Here is a 12500-nt window from a genome sequence, read left to right as displayed (position 1 = left end):
CCTTTCATATTCACCCACATCGTACATAACACCCCCTCACCTCTTACCTTCATCACCCTTACTCTTATCCTCACCCTTACCCACACTTCCACCTCACCCTCATCCTCACCCTCCACCTTACCCTCATCCTCCCCCTCCCCCTCCCCCCTTCCCCTTAATTACCCTTACTCAAACCCTCAACCCTTTACCTTACCCTTACCTTGCCCTGACCCTCACCCTTACTCTCACCTTACCCTTACCCTTACCCTCTTGCCCTTACCCTTAACCTTGTAAAACCATCCCTTACTTACCTTATCCTCACCCTTATCCTTACCCTCCCTCAACCTTACCCTTACCCTCACACTCACCCTCACCCTCATCCTCACCCTTACCCATACCCTTACCTTACCCTTACCTACACACACCTTACCCTTACCCTTACCTCAACCTCACCCTACCCTTACCCTTCCACTCCTTACCCTACCTTACCCTTACCCTTACCCTCACCCTCACCCTTACTCTTACCCTCACCCTCACCATTACCCTCACCTTTACTCTTACCCTCACCCTTATCCTTATCCTTACCCTTACCCTTATCCTCACCCTTACCCTTTCCCTCACCCTTACCCCCACCCTCACCTTTAACCTTACCTTTACCCTTACCCTCACCCTTACCCTCACCCTCACCCTCACCCTCACCCTCACCCTCACCCTCACCCTCACCCTCACCCTTACCCTTACCCTCACCCTTACCCTTACCCTTACCCTCACCCTCACCCCCACCCCCACCCTCATCCTCACCCTTTCCCTCACCCTTACCCTTACCCTTACCCTCACCCTTACCCTCACCCTTACCCTTACCCTCACCCTTACCCTTACCCTTACCCTCACCCTTACCCTTACCCTTACCCTTACCCTCACCCTCACCCCCACCCCCACCCTCATCCTCACCCTTTCCCTCTCCCCCACCCTCTCTTACTACTGACATTCTTTAGACACCTTTTAGACCAAATCAACTTGCTCCAGCATAAGGTACTTAAAAATTCATTTCACTTTTAAAACACAAATCACAGGGAAGATGCAATGAAAGAAATATGTATAAAAAAAATAATAATAATAATAAGGAAATACTTAAAGTCCCATTAGATGTTTGTAAAACTTTGTAAGTCCACCTGTGTGTCCACCAACAGATATGACACAAGCAGCGCACGGCACTCTAGTAAGACTAACAGACACCAACCATGTCTCTTCTTGGAAGGACATATTTTGTAGACCTTCCTTGCAATTTATATTTTGTTAAATGAGGAACCACTGCTTGCTCTATCTTGCAAGAATCTAGGTGGTGTAGATCTGTTGGCCTTTGCTGTAACATGTCAGTGGGGTGATCTTCAGATGGTAGGCTTTCCGTCACAGATCACAGCAAATAATTTTTATCCATGATCCATGTATTCTCTTTAACAGACAACAACAAAGAAGAAATGTATTCTCTAAAATATGAGAAAATGGAATAGTAATTGTATAGGATAGGACTGCATTAAATGACGCCAGAGCTCCGCACACTTCAACTACGGCCAACAGATCACTCCCATTGATATTCAGGAAAAACAGAGCCTCGACTGGATCTTTATTTGGAGACAAATCATCAAGGAGGTCGACTAACTCAAAAGCATACAAGGAAGTTTGTTCGTCTTTGCTCTAGTATAAAGAGCGGAGGACTTATCTGTGCCAAGCATATAATTGCTGACTTTGATAAGCAGCTATGGCTTGACATCATATTTCTGTGGTTCAATTTCTCCAACTAATTGTTTTCTTTCATATATGGTTTATGGCTATTACTGTAATCTTTTCTGTCACTACACATATTTATCTTCCAAACATTTGACACAGACATATTCCGAATAAATTACTATCATAATATGAACATGAATGATCCCTTTATTTCCGACCCAACAAAGTGAAACTATACTCAATTTCTAGACCCTGACACTCTCCTATGTTTCAGAAATAGAAAACTAAATAAAGGGTGACATCTGATATGCTTAAAAAACGTAAGATTCTGGTTATTTTTCTCATTAAGTAATTTCTTCATCCATGCATTGATCTTCGCTATTACCCTTATCAAAATTCCGGTCCTTCGCTTCACCTTTCTCGCCGGAGAAGAAAAGGGAGAAAAGAGAACACTGGAAAAGAAGGAATATTACGTCTCGACTTTTTTGACAGCTTCTTGTCATTTCCTCTTCCCATTATCTTATCTATCGTCCAATCTCTCTCTCCCTCTTTCTTCCACCGAGACACAAACTCGTACGAATAATAAAATGAAAACACGAAAGGAAATAAGCATGCCCTCCTCTCCGTCTCCTTCTGTTCACTTTTATCCTCTCTCTCTCTCTCTCTCTCCCTTCCTTCGATCCAGCAAACGCCCACATCAATAACTTTCCCACTTCTCTTCTTCCCTTCTTTCCACTCTCCTCGCCTTCTCTCCCTCTCCCCAATCCTCACACCTTCTTTATCTACCTGGCTCGTGGTGTCCCCGATGTCCTAGACGAGTCCTTGTAGGAATTAGAGCATCATAAATAGTAAAGTCGAGGGCGCGGTGCTCCGCCTTCCGCCGTCATGTTTGTTATGATGGTGAGCGACTGGACCTGCGCGGAGCGAGTGACGATCGCCAAGCGCAGCGGCGACGGAGTGAGGGGAGCGGAGGGAGGCGAGAGGGAAATTACGAGGAGGGAGGGCAGAGGAGGGAGCCAAGAGGAAAATGGGCGGAATTACGAAGAATTACGAGAAATGATCGAACAGGAGAATAATAATTGCGATGAATATTGAATGGGAGAGGAGTGAGGCAAGAGGGAGATCAGGATAAAGAGGGGAGAGGAACGAGGCAAGAGGGGAATTACCATGAATGAGGGAAGAGGAGGGAGACAAGAGGAAAATAGGGGGAGTTACGAAGAATTATGATAATTGAATGAACAAGACAATAATGATTGCGATGGATAAGAAAAACGAGGGGATAGGAATGAGGCAAATGGGGAATTACGATGAATGAGGGGAGAGTAGTGAGGCAAAAGGAAAATCAAGATAAACGAGGAGAGAAGAATAAGGCAAGACAGGAATTGCAATGAATGAGGGTAAAGGAGTGAAACGAGAAGAAGATTCAGATGAATGAGGGGAGAGGAGTCCAGTATAGAATATATACCACTTTTTTCGCCGAAAAATGACTGACGTGTGTAAGTTAGAAATAAATAAGACTTTATTTCCAAGTTCTCCAAAGAACACAAAGTACGCCAAGAACACATATAATTGCTGCTTAATTTCTATTTGCACAGAATGCCATACCCTAACCTACTGGGCGCGTCCTTTTCAAACACTGGCTGTATGTGAAGCTTCCAGTTGTGCATTGCGCAACTGAACAAAAAATATTTCCAGGCTGGAGAGGGAGGAGTGAGGCAAGAGGGATTGTTAAGATTAATGAGGGAAGAGGGGTGAGGCAAGAGTGAAACTGCGATAAGTGAGGGAAAAGGGATGAGGCAAGAGTGAAATTTCGGTAAATGAGGGAATAGGAGTGAGACAATAGGGAAATTGCGATGAATGAGGGGAGAGGGGTGAGGCAAGAGGGATTGTTAAGATTAATGAGGGAAGAGGGGTGAGGCAAGAGTGAAACTGCGATAAGGGAGGGAAAAGGGATGAGGCAAGAGTGAAATTTCGGTAAATGAGGGAATAGGAGTGAGACAATAGGGAGATTGCGATGAAATGAGGGAGAGAGGGTGAGGACAAAGGGATTGTTAAGATGAATGAGGGAAGAGGGTGAGGCAGAGTGAAACTGCATAAGGGAGGGAAAAGGGTGAGCAAAGTAAATTTCGGTAAATGAGGGAATAGTAGTGAGACAATAGGAAAGTGGCGTGAAGAGGGTAGAGGGTGCGGCAAAGGATTGTTAAGATTAATGAGGGAAGAGGGGTGAGGCAAGAGTGAAACTGCGATAAGGGAGGGAAAAGGGATGAGGCAAGAGTGAAATTTCGGTAAATGAGGGAATAGGAGTGAGACAATAGGGAAATTGCGATGAATGAGGGGAGAGGGGTGAGGCAAGAGTGAAAATGTGGTAAATGAGGAGAGTAGTGGAGAGCGAGACAAGAAAAAACTGTGATAAACGAAGGGAAATGGATAAAAGTGATGAGTAAGTGTCAAAAAGATGAAGAATGAATGAAGTGCAAAAAATAAATAAAAAAAAAAATAAAATTAAAAAAAATAAATAAAAAACAAATATAAAAAAATCATATGAATGCGCGATTTTTGAGAGGAGGAGAATGAGGCAAGCATAGCCACAGATGAGGGGAGAATAATGAAAAATTTAATTACAGATAGATGAGGGGAGAGGGCTGAGGCAAGAGGATCCATGATAACCGAGGAGAGAAAAATAAATAAAGAAATAATCAATCGCAAAAAATGCGGGGAAATCGATGGGATAAAAGGGATTATAGCGAATGAGGGAGAAGCTAAACTCGCAGATGAGGGAATGAGTTCATGTAAGAGGGAATTACGAAAATAAGGCTGAGTAAAGCAATAAATGAGTGGAAAGTAATAAGGCAAGACAGAAGGGAAAGGGCTATAAATGAGGGAAAGGGGTATACACGAGGGAAAGGGTTATAAATGAGGGAAAAGGCTATAAATGAGGGAAAGGCTATAAATGAGGGAAAGGGTTATAAATAAGGGAAAGGGCTATAAACGAGGGAAAAGGCTATAAATGAGGGAAAGGGCTATAAACGAGGGAAAGGGCTGTAAATGAGGGAAAGGCTATAAATGAGGGAAAGGGCTATAAACGAGGGGAAGGGCTATAAATGAGGGAAAGGGCTATAAATGAGGGAAAGGGCTATAAATGAGGGAAAGGCTATAAATGAGGGAAAGGGCTATAAACGAGGGAAAAGGCTATAAATGAGGGAAAGGCTATAAATGAGGGAAAGGCTATAAATGAGGGAAAGGCTATAAATGAGGGAAAGGCTATAAACGAGGGAAAAGGCTATAAATGAGGGAAAGGGCTGTAATTGAGGGAAGGGCTATAAATGAGGGAAAGGCTATAAATAGAAAGGTTATAAATAAGGGCAAGGATTAAACGAGGAAAGGCTGAAATGGAAAAGGCTATAAATGAGGGAAAGGGCTATAAACGAGGGAAAAGGCTATAAATGAGGGAAAGGCTATAAATGAGGGAAAGGGCTATAAACGAGGGAAAAGGCTATAAATGAGGGAAAGGCTATAAATGAGGGAAAGGCTATAAATGAGGGGAAGGCTATTAATGTGGGAAAAGCTATAATGAGGGAAAGCTATAGAATGAGGGAAAGTTATAATTACAGGAAAGGCTATAAACGCGGGAATAGGCTATAATGAGGGAAGTGCTATAAAACAGGAAAGGCTATAAATGAGGGAAAGGCTATAAATGAGGGAAAGGGCTATAAACGAGGGAAAGGGCTGTAAATGAGGGAAAGGCTATAAATGAGGGAAAGGGCTATAAATGAGGGGAAGGGCTGTAAATGAGGGAAAGGCTATAAACGAGGGGAAGGGCTGTAAATGAGGGAAAGGCTATAAATGAGGGGAAGGGCTAATAAACGAGGGAAAGGGCTATAAACGAGGGAAAGGGCTATACACGAGGGAAAAGGCTATAAATGAGGGAAAGGCTATAAACGAGGGGAAGGGCTGTAAATGAGGGAAAGGCTATAAATGAGGGAAAGGGCTATAAACGAGGGGAAGAGCTATAAATGAGGGAAAGGGCTATAAACGAGGGAAAAGGCTATAAATGAGGGAAAGGGCTATAAACGAGGGAAAGGGCTGTAAATGAGGGAAAGGCTATGAATGAGGGAAAAGGCTATAAATGAGGGAAAGGCTATAAAAGAGGGAAAGGGTTTTAAATAAGAAAGGCTATAACGAGGAAAAGGCATAAAATGAGGGAAAGGCATAATGAGAAGGGCATAATAAACAGAAAAGGCTATAAATGAGGGAAAGGCTATAAATGAGGGAAAGGGTTATAAATAAGGGAAAGGGCTATAAACGAGGGAAAGGCTATAAATGAGGGAAAGGCTATAAATGAGGGAAAGGGTTATAAATAAGGGAAAGGGATATAAACGAGGGAAAGGGCTGTAAATGAGGGAAAGGCTATAAATGAGGGAAAGGGCTATAAACGAGGGAAAAGGCTATAAATGAGGGAAAGGGCTATAAACGAGGGAAAAGGCTATAAATGAGGGAAAGGCTATGAATGAGGGAAAAGGCTATAAATGAGGGAAAGGCTATAAATGAGGGAAAGGGTTATAAATAAGGGAAAGGCTATAAACGAGAAAGTTTATAAAATGAGGGAAAGGCTATATACAGGAAAGGCTATAAATGAGGAAATGCTATAAATAAGGAAAGTTGCTAAAATAGGAAAGGGTTTATAAATAGGGAAAGGCTATAAACGAGGAAAAGGCTATAAATGAGGAAAGGGCTGTAATGTGGAAGGGCTATAAATGAGAAAGCTATAACGAGGGCAAGCTATAAATGAGGGAAAGGGTTATAAATGAGGGAAAGGGCTATAAACGAGGGAAAGGGCTGTAAATGAGGGAAAGGCTATAAATGAGGGAAAGGGTTATAAATGAGGGAAAGGCTATAAATGAGGGAAAGGCTATAAATGAGGGAAAGGCTATAAATGAGGGAAAGGGTTATAAATGAGGGAAAGGGCTATAAACGAGGGAAAAGGCTATAAATGAGAGGTCTATAAATAGGAAAGCTTATAAACGAGGGAAAAGGCTATAAATGAGGGAAAGTGCTATGAATGAGGGAAAAGGCTATAAATGAGCAAGGGCTTAAATGAGGGAAGGCTATAAATGAGGAAACTAAATGAGGGAAAGGCTTTAAATGAGGGAAAGGGTTATAAATGAGGGAAAGGGCTATAAACGAGGGAAATTGCTGTAAATGAGGAAGATCTCCCCCCCCCCCTATAAAAGGAGAAAGGGTTATAAAATGAGGAAAGTCTTATAAATGAGGATTGGCTATAAACAGGGAAAGCTATAAAATGAGGAAAGGTATAAATGAGGGAAAGCTATACACAGGAAAAGCTATAAATAGTTCAGGCTATAAATGAGGGAAAGGCTATAAATGAGGGAAAGGGCTATAAACGAGGGAAAAGGCTATAAATGAGGGAAAGGCTATAAATGAGGGAAAGGCTATAAATGAGGGAAAGGGTTATAAATGAGGGAAAGGGCTATAAACGAGGGAAAGGGCTGTAAATGAGGGAAAGGCTATAAATGAGGGAAAGGGTTATAAATGAGGGAAAGGCTATAAATGAGGGAAAGGGCTATAAACGAGGGAAAGTGCTATAAACGAGGGAAAGGGCTGTAAATGAGGGAAAGGGCTATAAATGAGGGAAAGGGCTATAAATGTGGGAAATGGAATGAAGCAAGGGGAAGCAATAATGAGTAAGGGGAGAAGAAGTAATGACAACACACGATAAATGACCATAAAGGGATGAGAGGGGAGAAGAGTGAGGGAATGATCGATTATGAGGAGAAAGGAAGGAGGGATGAGATGACGCCCAACCTCACCCAAAAGGGATGATGCCAAAGGGCGAACTCTAATATCTATGAAAAAAAAAGACCAGAAAGAAATACACGGAGAGGGGGGGGGGGGGTAAGTGGCACGACTTAGCCAAGACATAGGGCTCTGTCAGACGAGCGGGTTGGCCGCCGCGGGTGCAAGGCGGGTCAGCCGCCGCGGAACCGCTTTTGAAAGAGTTTATATTGATTCCTATGTAAAACGCTGGCTGATGTCACACGGGCGGTCTACCCCCTGACCGCGGCGTGTGAACGCATTTCCCCACTTGAACCGCCGCGGCCACCCGCCTGGATATGTCGACGAGAGGATTACCCGCCGCGGCCGCCAGTGCTGCTGAAACCAAAGAAGAAGAAGGCTGTTCGTGACAACTAGTCGAGTACTGAAAAGTTATAGTCAATTAGAGCTGCGTCCTACCATTTGGATGTCGAGCTCATTTTTAAACACATCCTTTCGCTCAACGGCATGTCTGAACTGAAGCGGCAGCCGCCTTTACCATGTCACACGGGCGGGTCGGCCGCTAGTAAACCGCAACGGTTTAGTAGCGGCCGACCCGCCCGTGTGACATGGAAAAGGCGGCCTGACCGCCAGCGGGCAAAAACCGCTCGTCTGACAGTAGCCATAGAGATGTTTCAGCGGATGTCCGTTTCTTTATACACATCAATTTATCATGTTTTCTTCTTTTTCCTCCTATTATCATTACAATAATGATAACAATAACGATGATGATGATATTTCAATGATGATGATAATAATAATGATAATAGTGATAATAGTTATAATAATGATGGTGCTGATAATAATGATGATAACAATAATAATGATGATAACAATGATAATAATAATGATAATGATAATGATGATAATGATATTGATGGTGATAATAACAAAGATAATAATAATGATAATAAAAATAATGAAAATAATGATAATGATAATAGTAATAATAATAATAATGCGATGATAATAATACTAACAATAATAATGATATTAACATTATCAATCTCATTCTCATTATCATTATTATTATAATTTTCATGATTTTTATCGTAATTATAAAAATGATAATAATAACAAGGAAAATAATGATAATAATAATGATTATAATAATGACAGTAACAATTATAATAATAACAATAATAATGACGATAATAGTATCAACGATGACAATAATATCCACGATAATACGAATCCAAAATGGCGCAATTAGTTTTTTCAGATAAATTTCTTACTTCGGCTCTCAAATATATCTGTGACTCACGAAGAGGAAAGCGCCTCTTTTTAATCATTCATTTACGGAGTAACAAGATGACATTGCAGTAATGATATTAACAATAACAATGATGCTAAAGTTGGTAAATAATCACCTTAACCTGAATGAAACCGTCATTCCGAAAACCCGGTTCGACGAAGGTCCTGTGGAATGAGAGAAGAATTCCCAAGGAGGCCAAACCAGTTCAGATGAGGTCATGGACGAAAATAAAGGAGTATTTGGTAGTCTTCATGGATACAGGGACGCGGGAAACAGAAAGGACTTGAAGAGTCTATCGAGCATAAGGAAGAGCCTTTGAGGAGAATGGATTTAGCGGAGCACTTGATAGACACAGTAAGATTAAGATCGAACCTTTGTATTACCCCGATCCATCCCCTGTGGAGCTCAGGCTGTTGTTAAAGCTGAGACTCAAGGCCAGATGGATCGGGGGCATATACATGAATGCACCAATCCTTTTTTTTTTTTTTTTTTTTGTAAAAAGGGGAAACGAGTCTTATCATAAGTCTAAAATTAACCAGAAGACCGTAGAGTTGAGTCGTCCTTGTCACTACATACTCCTTTGGAGTATGTAGTGCCCAAAAAAAATTCCAAAGGTTAATAAATGGACAGTTTAGGGCCTAAATATGAAAGGGATTGCATCTGATCCTCAACAATATTGCCGTGTGTACAGAGAGCACGGATACATACTTTTCCGTGAACAGAGTTCATAGCGACAAATGTAGAAGAAAGGCATGAATGAGACTGAATATCTAAACACCTGAAGGAGGTCTTTCTCAAAAATACATGTATTTTTGAGAAAGACCTCCGTCGAAACGCGTCAAATACATCTCTTGCGTGTTTAGATATTCAGTCTCAATCATACCTTTCTTATATATACTTTTCCGTGTTGGGGGAGGCCTTAGGTTGTTGACTCAGTGTGAACCCAGAGAACCCCAATCATTCCAAGGTAGACCTCTGGACATAGAGTAGAACATGAGGATATAAAGCCTACACTAGATGAGTTGACAGCAGTACGAGACCCTCCCAGACCCAGGAAATGGGGAGAAGGTCGAAGATATCTAGTTCGAATTTGATACTATTGAAGATTTGTTCGGTCAGAAGACTGTTGGCAGTGATGACGTCAAAGAACCAACGAATCGCCAAGGAAGATGAACAGGAGTATTACTCAGGATTCTGAAAGAGGTCCTGATGAGAGGACCATTACTGACAGGTCATCATGGACTTCTGGGCTCATTTCTTAAAGAAGGGGCGTATGGAGTCATGGGGTTATGCTGCGTGTTCCCACCTCAACAATCAGCAAAAGAGTTGAGTGATTCGTGCGGGGGTATGTTGGAGAGTGAAACTTGTCCCAGTGTACATAAGACAGAAGTAATAGACAGGTACCCGCCAGTCGGGGGATCTGATACCAAGTGCAATGAGGCCAAACCAGCATTGCTGAAATGCCCCACGCAAGGTAGGCAAGCGACAGATCTCAGTGAGTCAGGATATTTACATCTCCCGGGAGATGTTCCTTGTCGATTGATAAAGAATTATAATCGCTAAGGCAAAGGGAGAGTTTTACGACAACCTAAAGTCTAAGGTAACCACATATATAGGGTTGAGTCATTTTATCATTAATCTATGGAGACAATGAGTCAATTCATGATTTTAATAGAGTAAATATTCAATGGCCCGAGATAATGCGGTCCTGATTGGTCGGACCAATATGTTGAGATCGAATAGGCTCTGGAAATTTTGTTGACTTGGGAGTGGGGATTTATTCATTTATTTAGGTATTTTATTTATCTAGCGTGGGAAGTGGAAGAGGAAGTGGTTAACACGTAGCAAGTCTTTCCCCAGAGGGTTTGGTCATGGGTGGGGCCCCTCTTCCTCCCCTTGGGGGGGCTTCGTCGATGGTCGGTTCCCTTGGGGGTGGGGGGGGGGCGTTAAAGGGGTCACATACCTCCAGGATTCCCCACCAGAGGGATTTCACCTGCCTGCATGTTTACCGTGCGTGGCATCCCTGTGAGCTAGGAGACGCGAGGCCTGGAGTTGAGCGACGACATGTATGTTGCAGCTAGCAACATGCCTCACTGGCCCTTTCTTCTAGCAAGTCGAGCGGCCTGATCCCGGCTCGGTTTGGCAAATCGGCTGGTCTTCTAGGTTAGGTGAGGGTCAAGCGGTCAGGCCTTGACGGCATCGCATAGGCCTTCAGCGTGAGGTTGTGGCTGTGTATGGTTCTCTCGTTACCCCTGTGGCTGTTAAATGGATAGTCTGGAACGCTGAGCTTCTCCTTGTTGGACTACATGGTGAGTTGGGGCGTGACCGGAGTGCTTCTCATATGGCAACAAACTACATTAATAAATCTGCCAATCCCCACGTTGACGACTCAAGCACCGACTTGAATATGGCTACGGGCTGTCGAGATCCAGCAGAACGTCCCACAATGACGACCTGGAAAGATCTAGATAGTTTTCCTCTGGGTAAAAAAAAAAATGAGCTCGCTAGTGGAAAGAAGGTGAGCGTCACAGCAATCACCCCCGAAGACAGGAGAGTCAAGATGGTGGCACTTGGCTTTCCAGTCACCTACGTAGTCACCTCACATCCCCTGGTCATTGAGGCTTACCGAAGTCTGTGAAAAGGACACTCCGTCTAGGTAAGTTCTGGTCACTTTGAAGGGAGACCCCGTCAGCTTCCTGGACCTGGGTAACTGGGGCACTTACAGCCTCAGGGCTTACATGACAGAGTCACTCTCAGGTTTTTCAAGTGCCAGCGGCTTGGGCACCTTCAGGTCAACTGCCAGGTGTGCCATCTGCAGCAAGACGTGATCTATATACATATATTAGTCCGTATTTATTACACATTACAATGCACTATTGTATGGCAACATTATTCATCCCACTCTGAGGAGAGGAGGAAAGCCATCTTGTAAACACGTCGCACGTCTGTCGTCCACCTTGGAGAATAAATCAAGATTCCACTTGTTAGCTGTTTCGTTGGGACCCACAACCACTGCATTCTCACACAATACAAGACGCACAACACCGATGTTTCAAGGCAGCACACAAGGAGAGGCACAGAGATACCACGCCCCCAAGTGCCCAGCTATACTAAGAGGCATCACGCCTAGAGTTTGGCCTGTCCTATTAGGGAAGAAGCAGCACTCAGATGTCAAGAGGCCGCTAAAAAGCTGTCAGATTTTATACAGATTTTGTCCCCAGGCACCCATGCCCGGGGACAGGCGAGAAGTGAAAGGGCTCCCCTTGCTCCTAGGGGGGAGGATGCCCCTCGCAAGCAGACGCCTCCACCTCCCATGAATGATCAGACGGAGTTCCCAGCCCTAGTGGACACACCGAGAGGTCAGACCCGCAAGGCCAGTCCAGGACCGAAGAGTAACACAAAGGTCTTCCCAAGAGCAGATCAGCCCCTCCTCATTTACGAGAAGGATCGGACACTCTCGCTCTCCGCGGCTGTGGTGGCAGTAGCTGCTGCTCTGGGGAAATCCAGTGAGGAGTCTGTGGAGACGGCCCAGGCTACCATGAGGGCTGTGACTCAGACTGCCTCAGCTCTGAAGGAGAGGACGGCCGGCGGTAGGGAGCCGGTCACCCTTCCAACCGGAGCTGAACTCCTCTCCCTACCCCACCTGAACCCAAGCCCCGACGGCAGACCATAAGGGGCAACAAAAAGCCTTTGGCCGTCAAGGTCA

The 12500-nt window shown here is 43.8% G+C and overlaps 1 protein-coding gene across 1 annotated transcript in view; it reads left to right on the top strand.

Annotated features, from left to right (window-relative positions):
- The first annotated feature begins 11841 nt into the window (after positions 1-11841).
- LOC122252376 (large ribosomal subunit protein uL18) overlaps positions 11842-12500 on the top strand; it is a 14481-nt gene continuing 13822 nt past the window's right edge. Inside the window, exons 1-2 of the mRNA XM_086534782.1 lie at positions 11842-11925; positions 12036-12384. Coding sequence (XP_086390908.1) covers positions 11842-11925; positions 12036-12384 — 433 coding nt within the window. The remainder of the gene's footprint in view (positions 11926-12035; positions 12385-12500) is intronic.

This window comes from Penaeus japonicus, unplaced genomic scaffold (genome assembly GCF_977035675.1).
Source record: "Penaeus japonicus unplaced genomic scaffold, GWHDUDI00000001_assembly GWHDUDI00000042, whole genome shotgun sequence".
Lineage (NCBI taxonomy): Eukaryota > Metazoa > Arthropoda > Malacostraca > Decapoda > Penaeidae > Penaeus > Penaeus japonicus.
The sequence above is the reverse complement of the archived record's forward strand: the minus strand, read 5'-3'. Positions and strand labels throughout refer to the sequence as shown.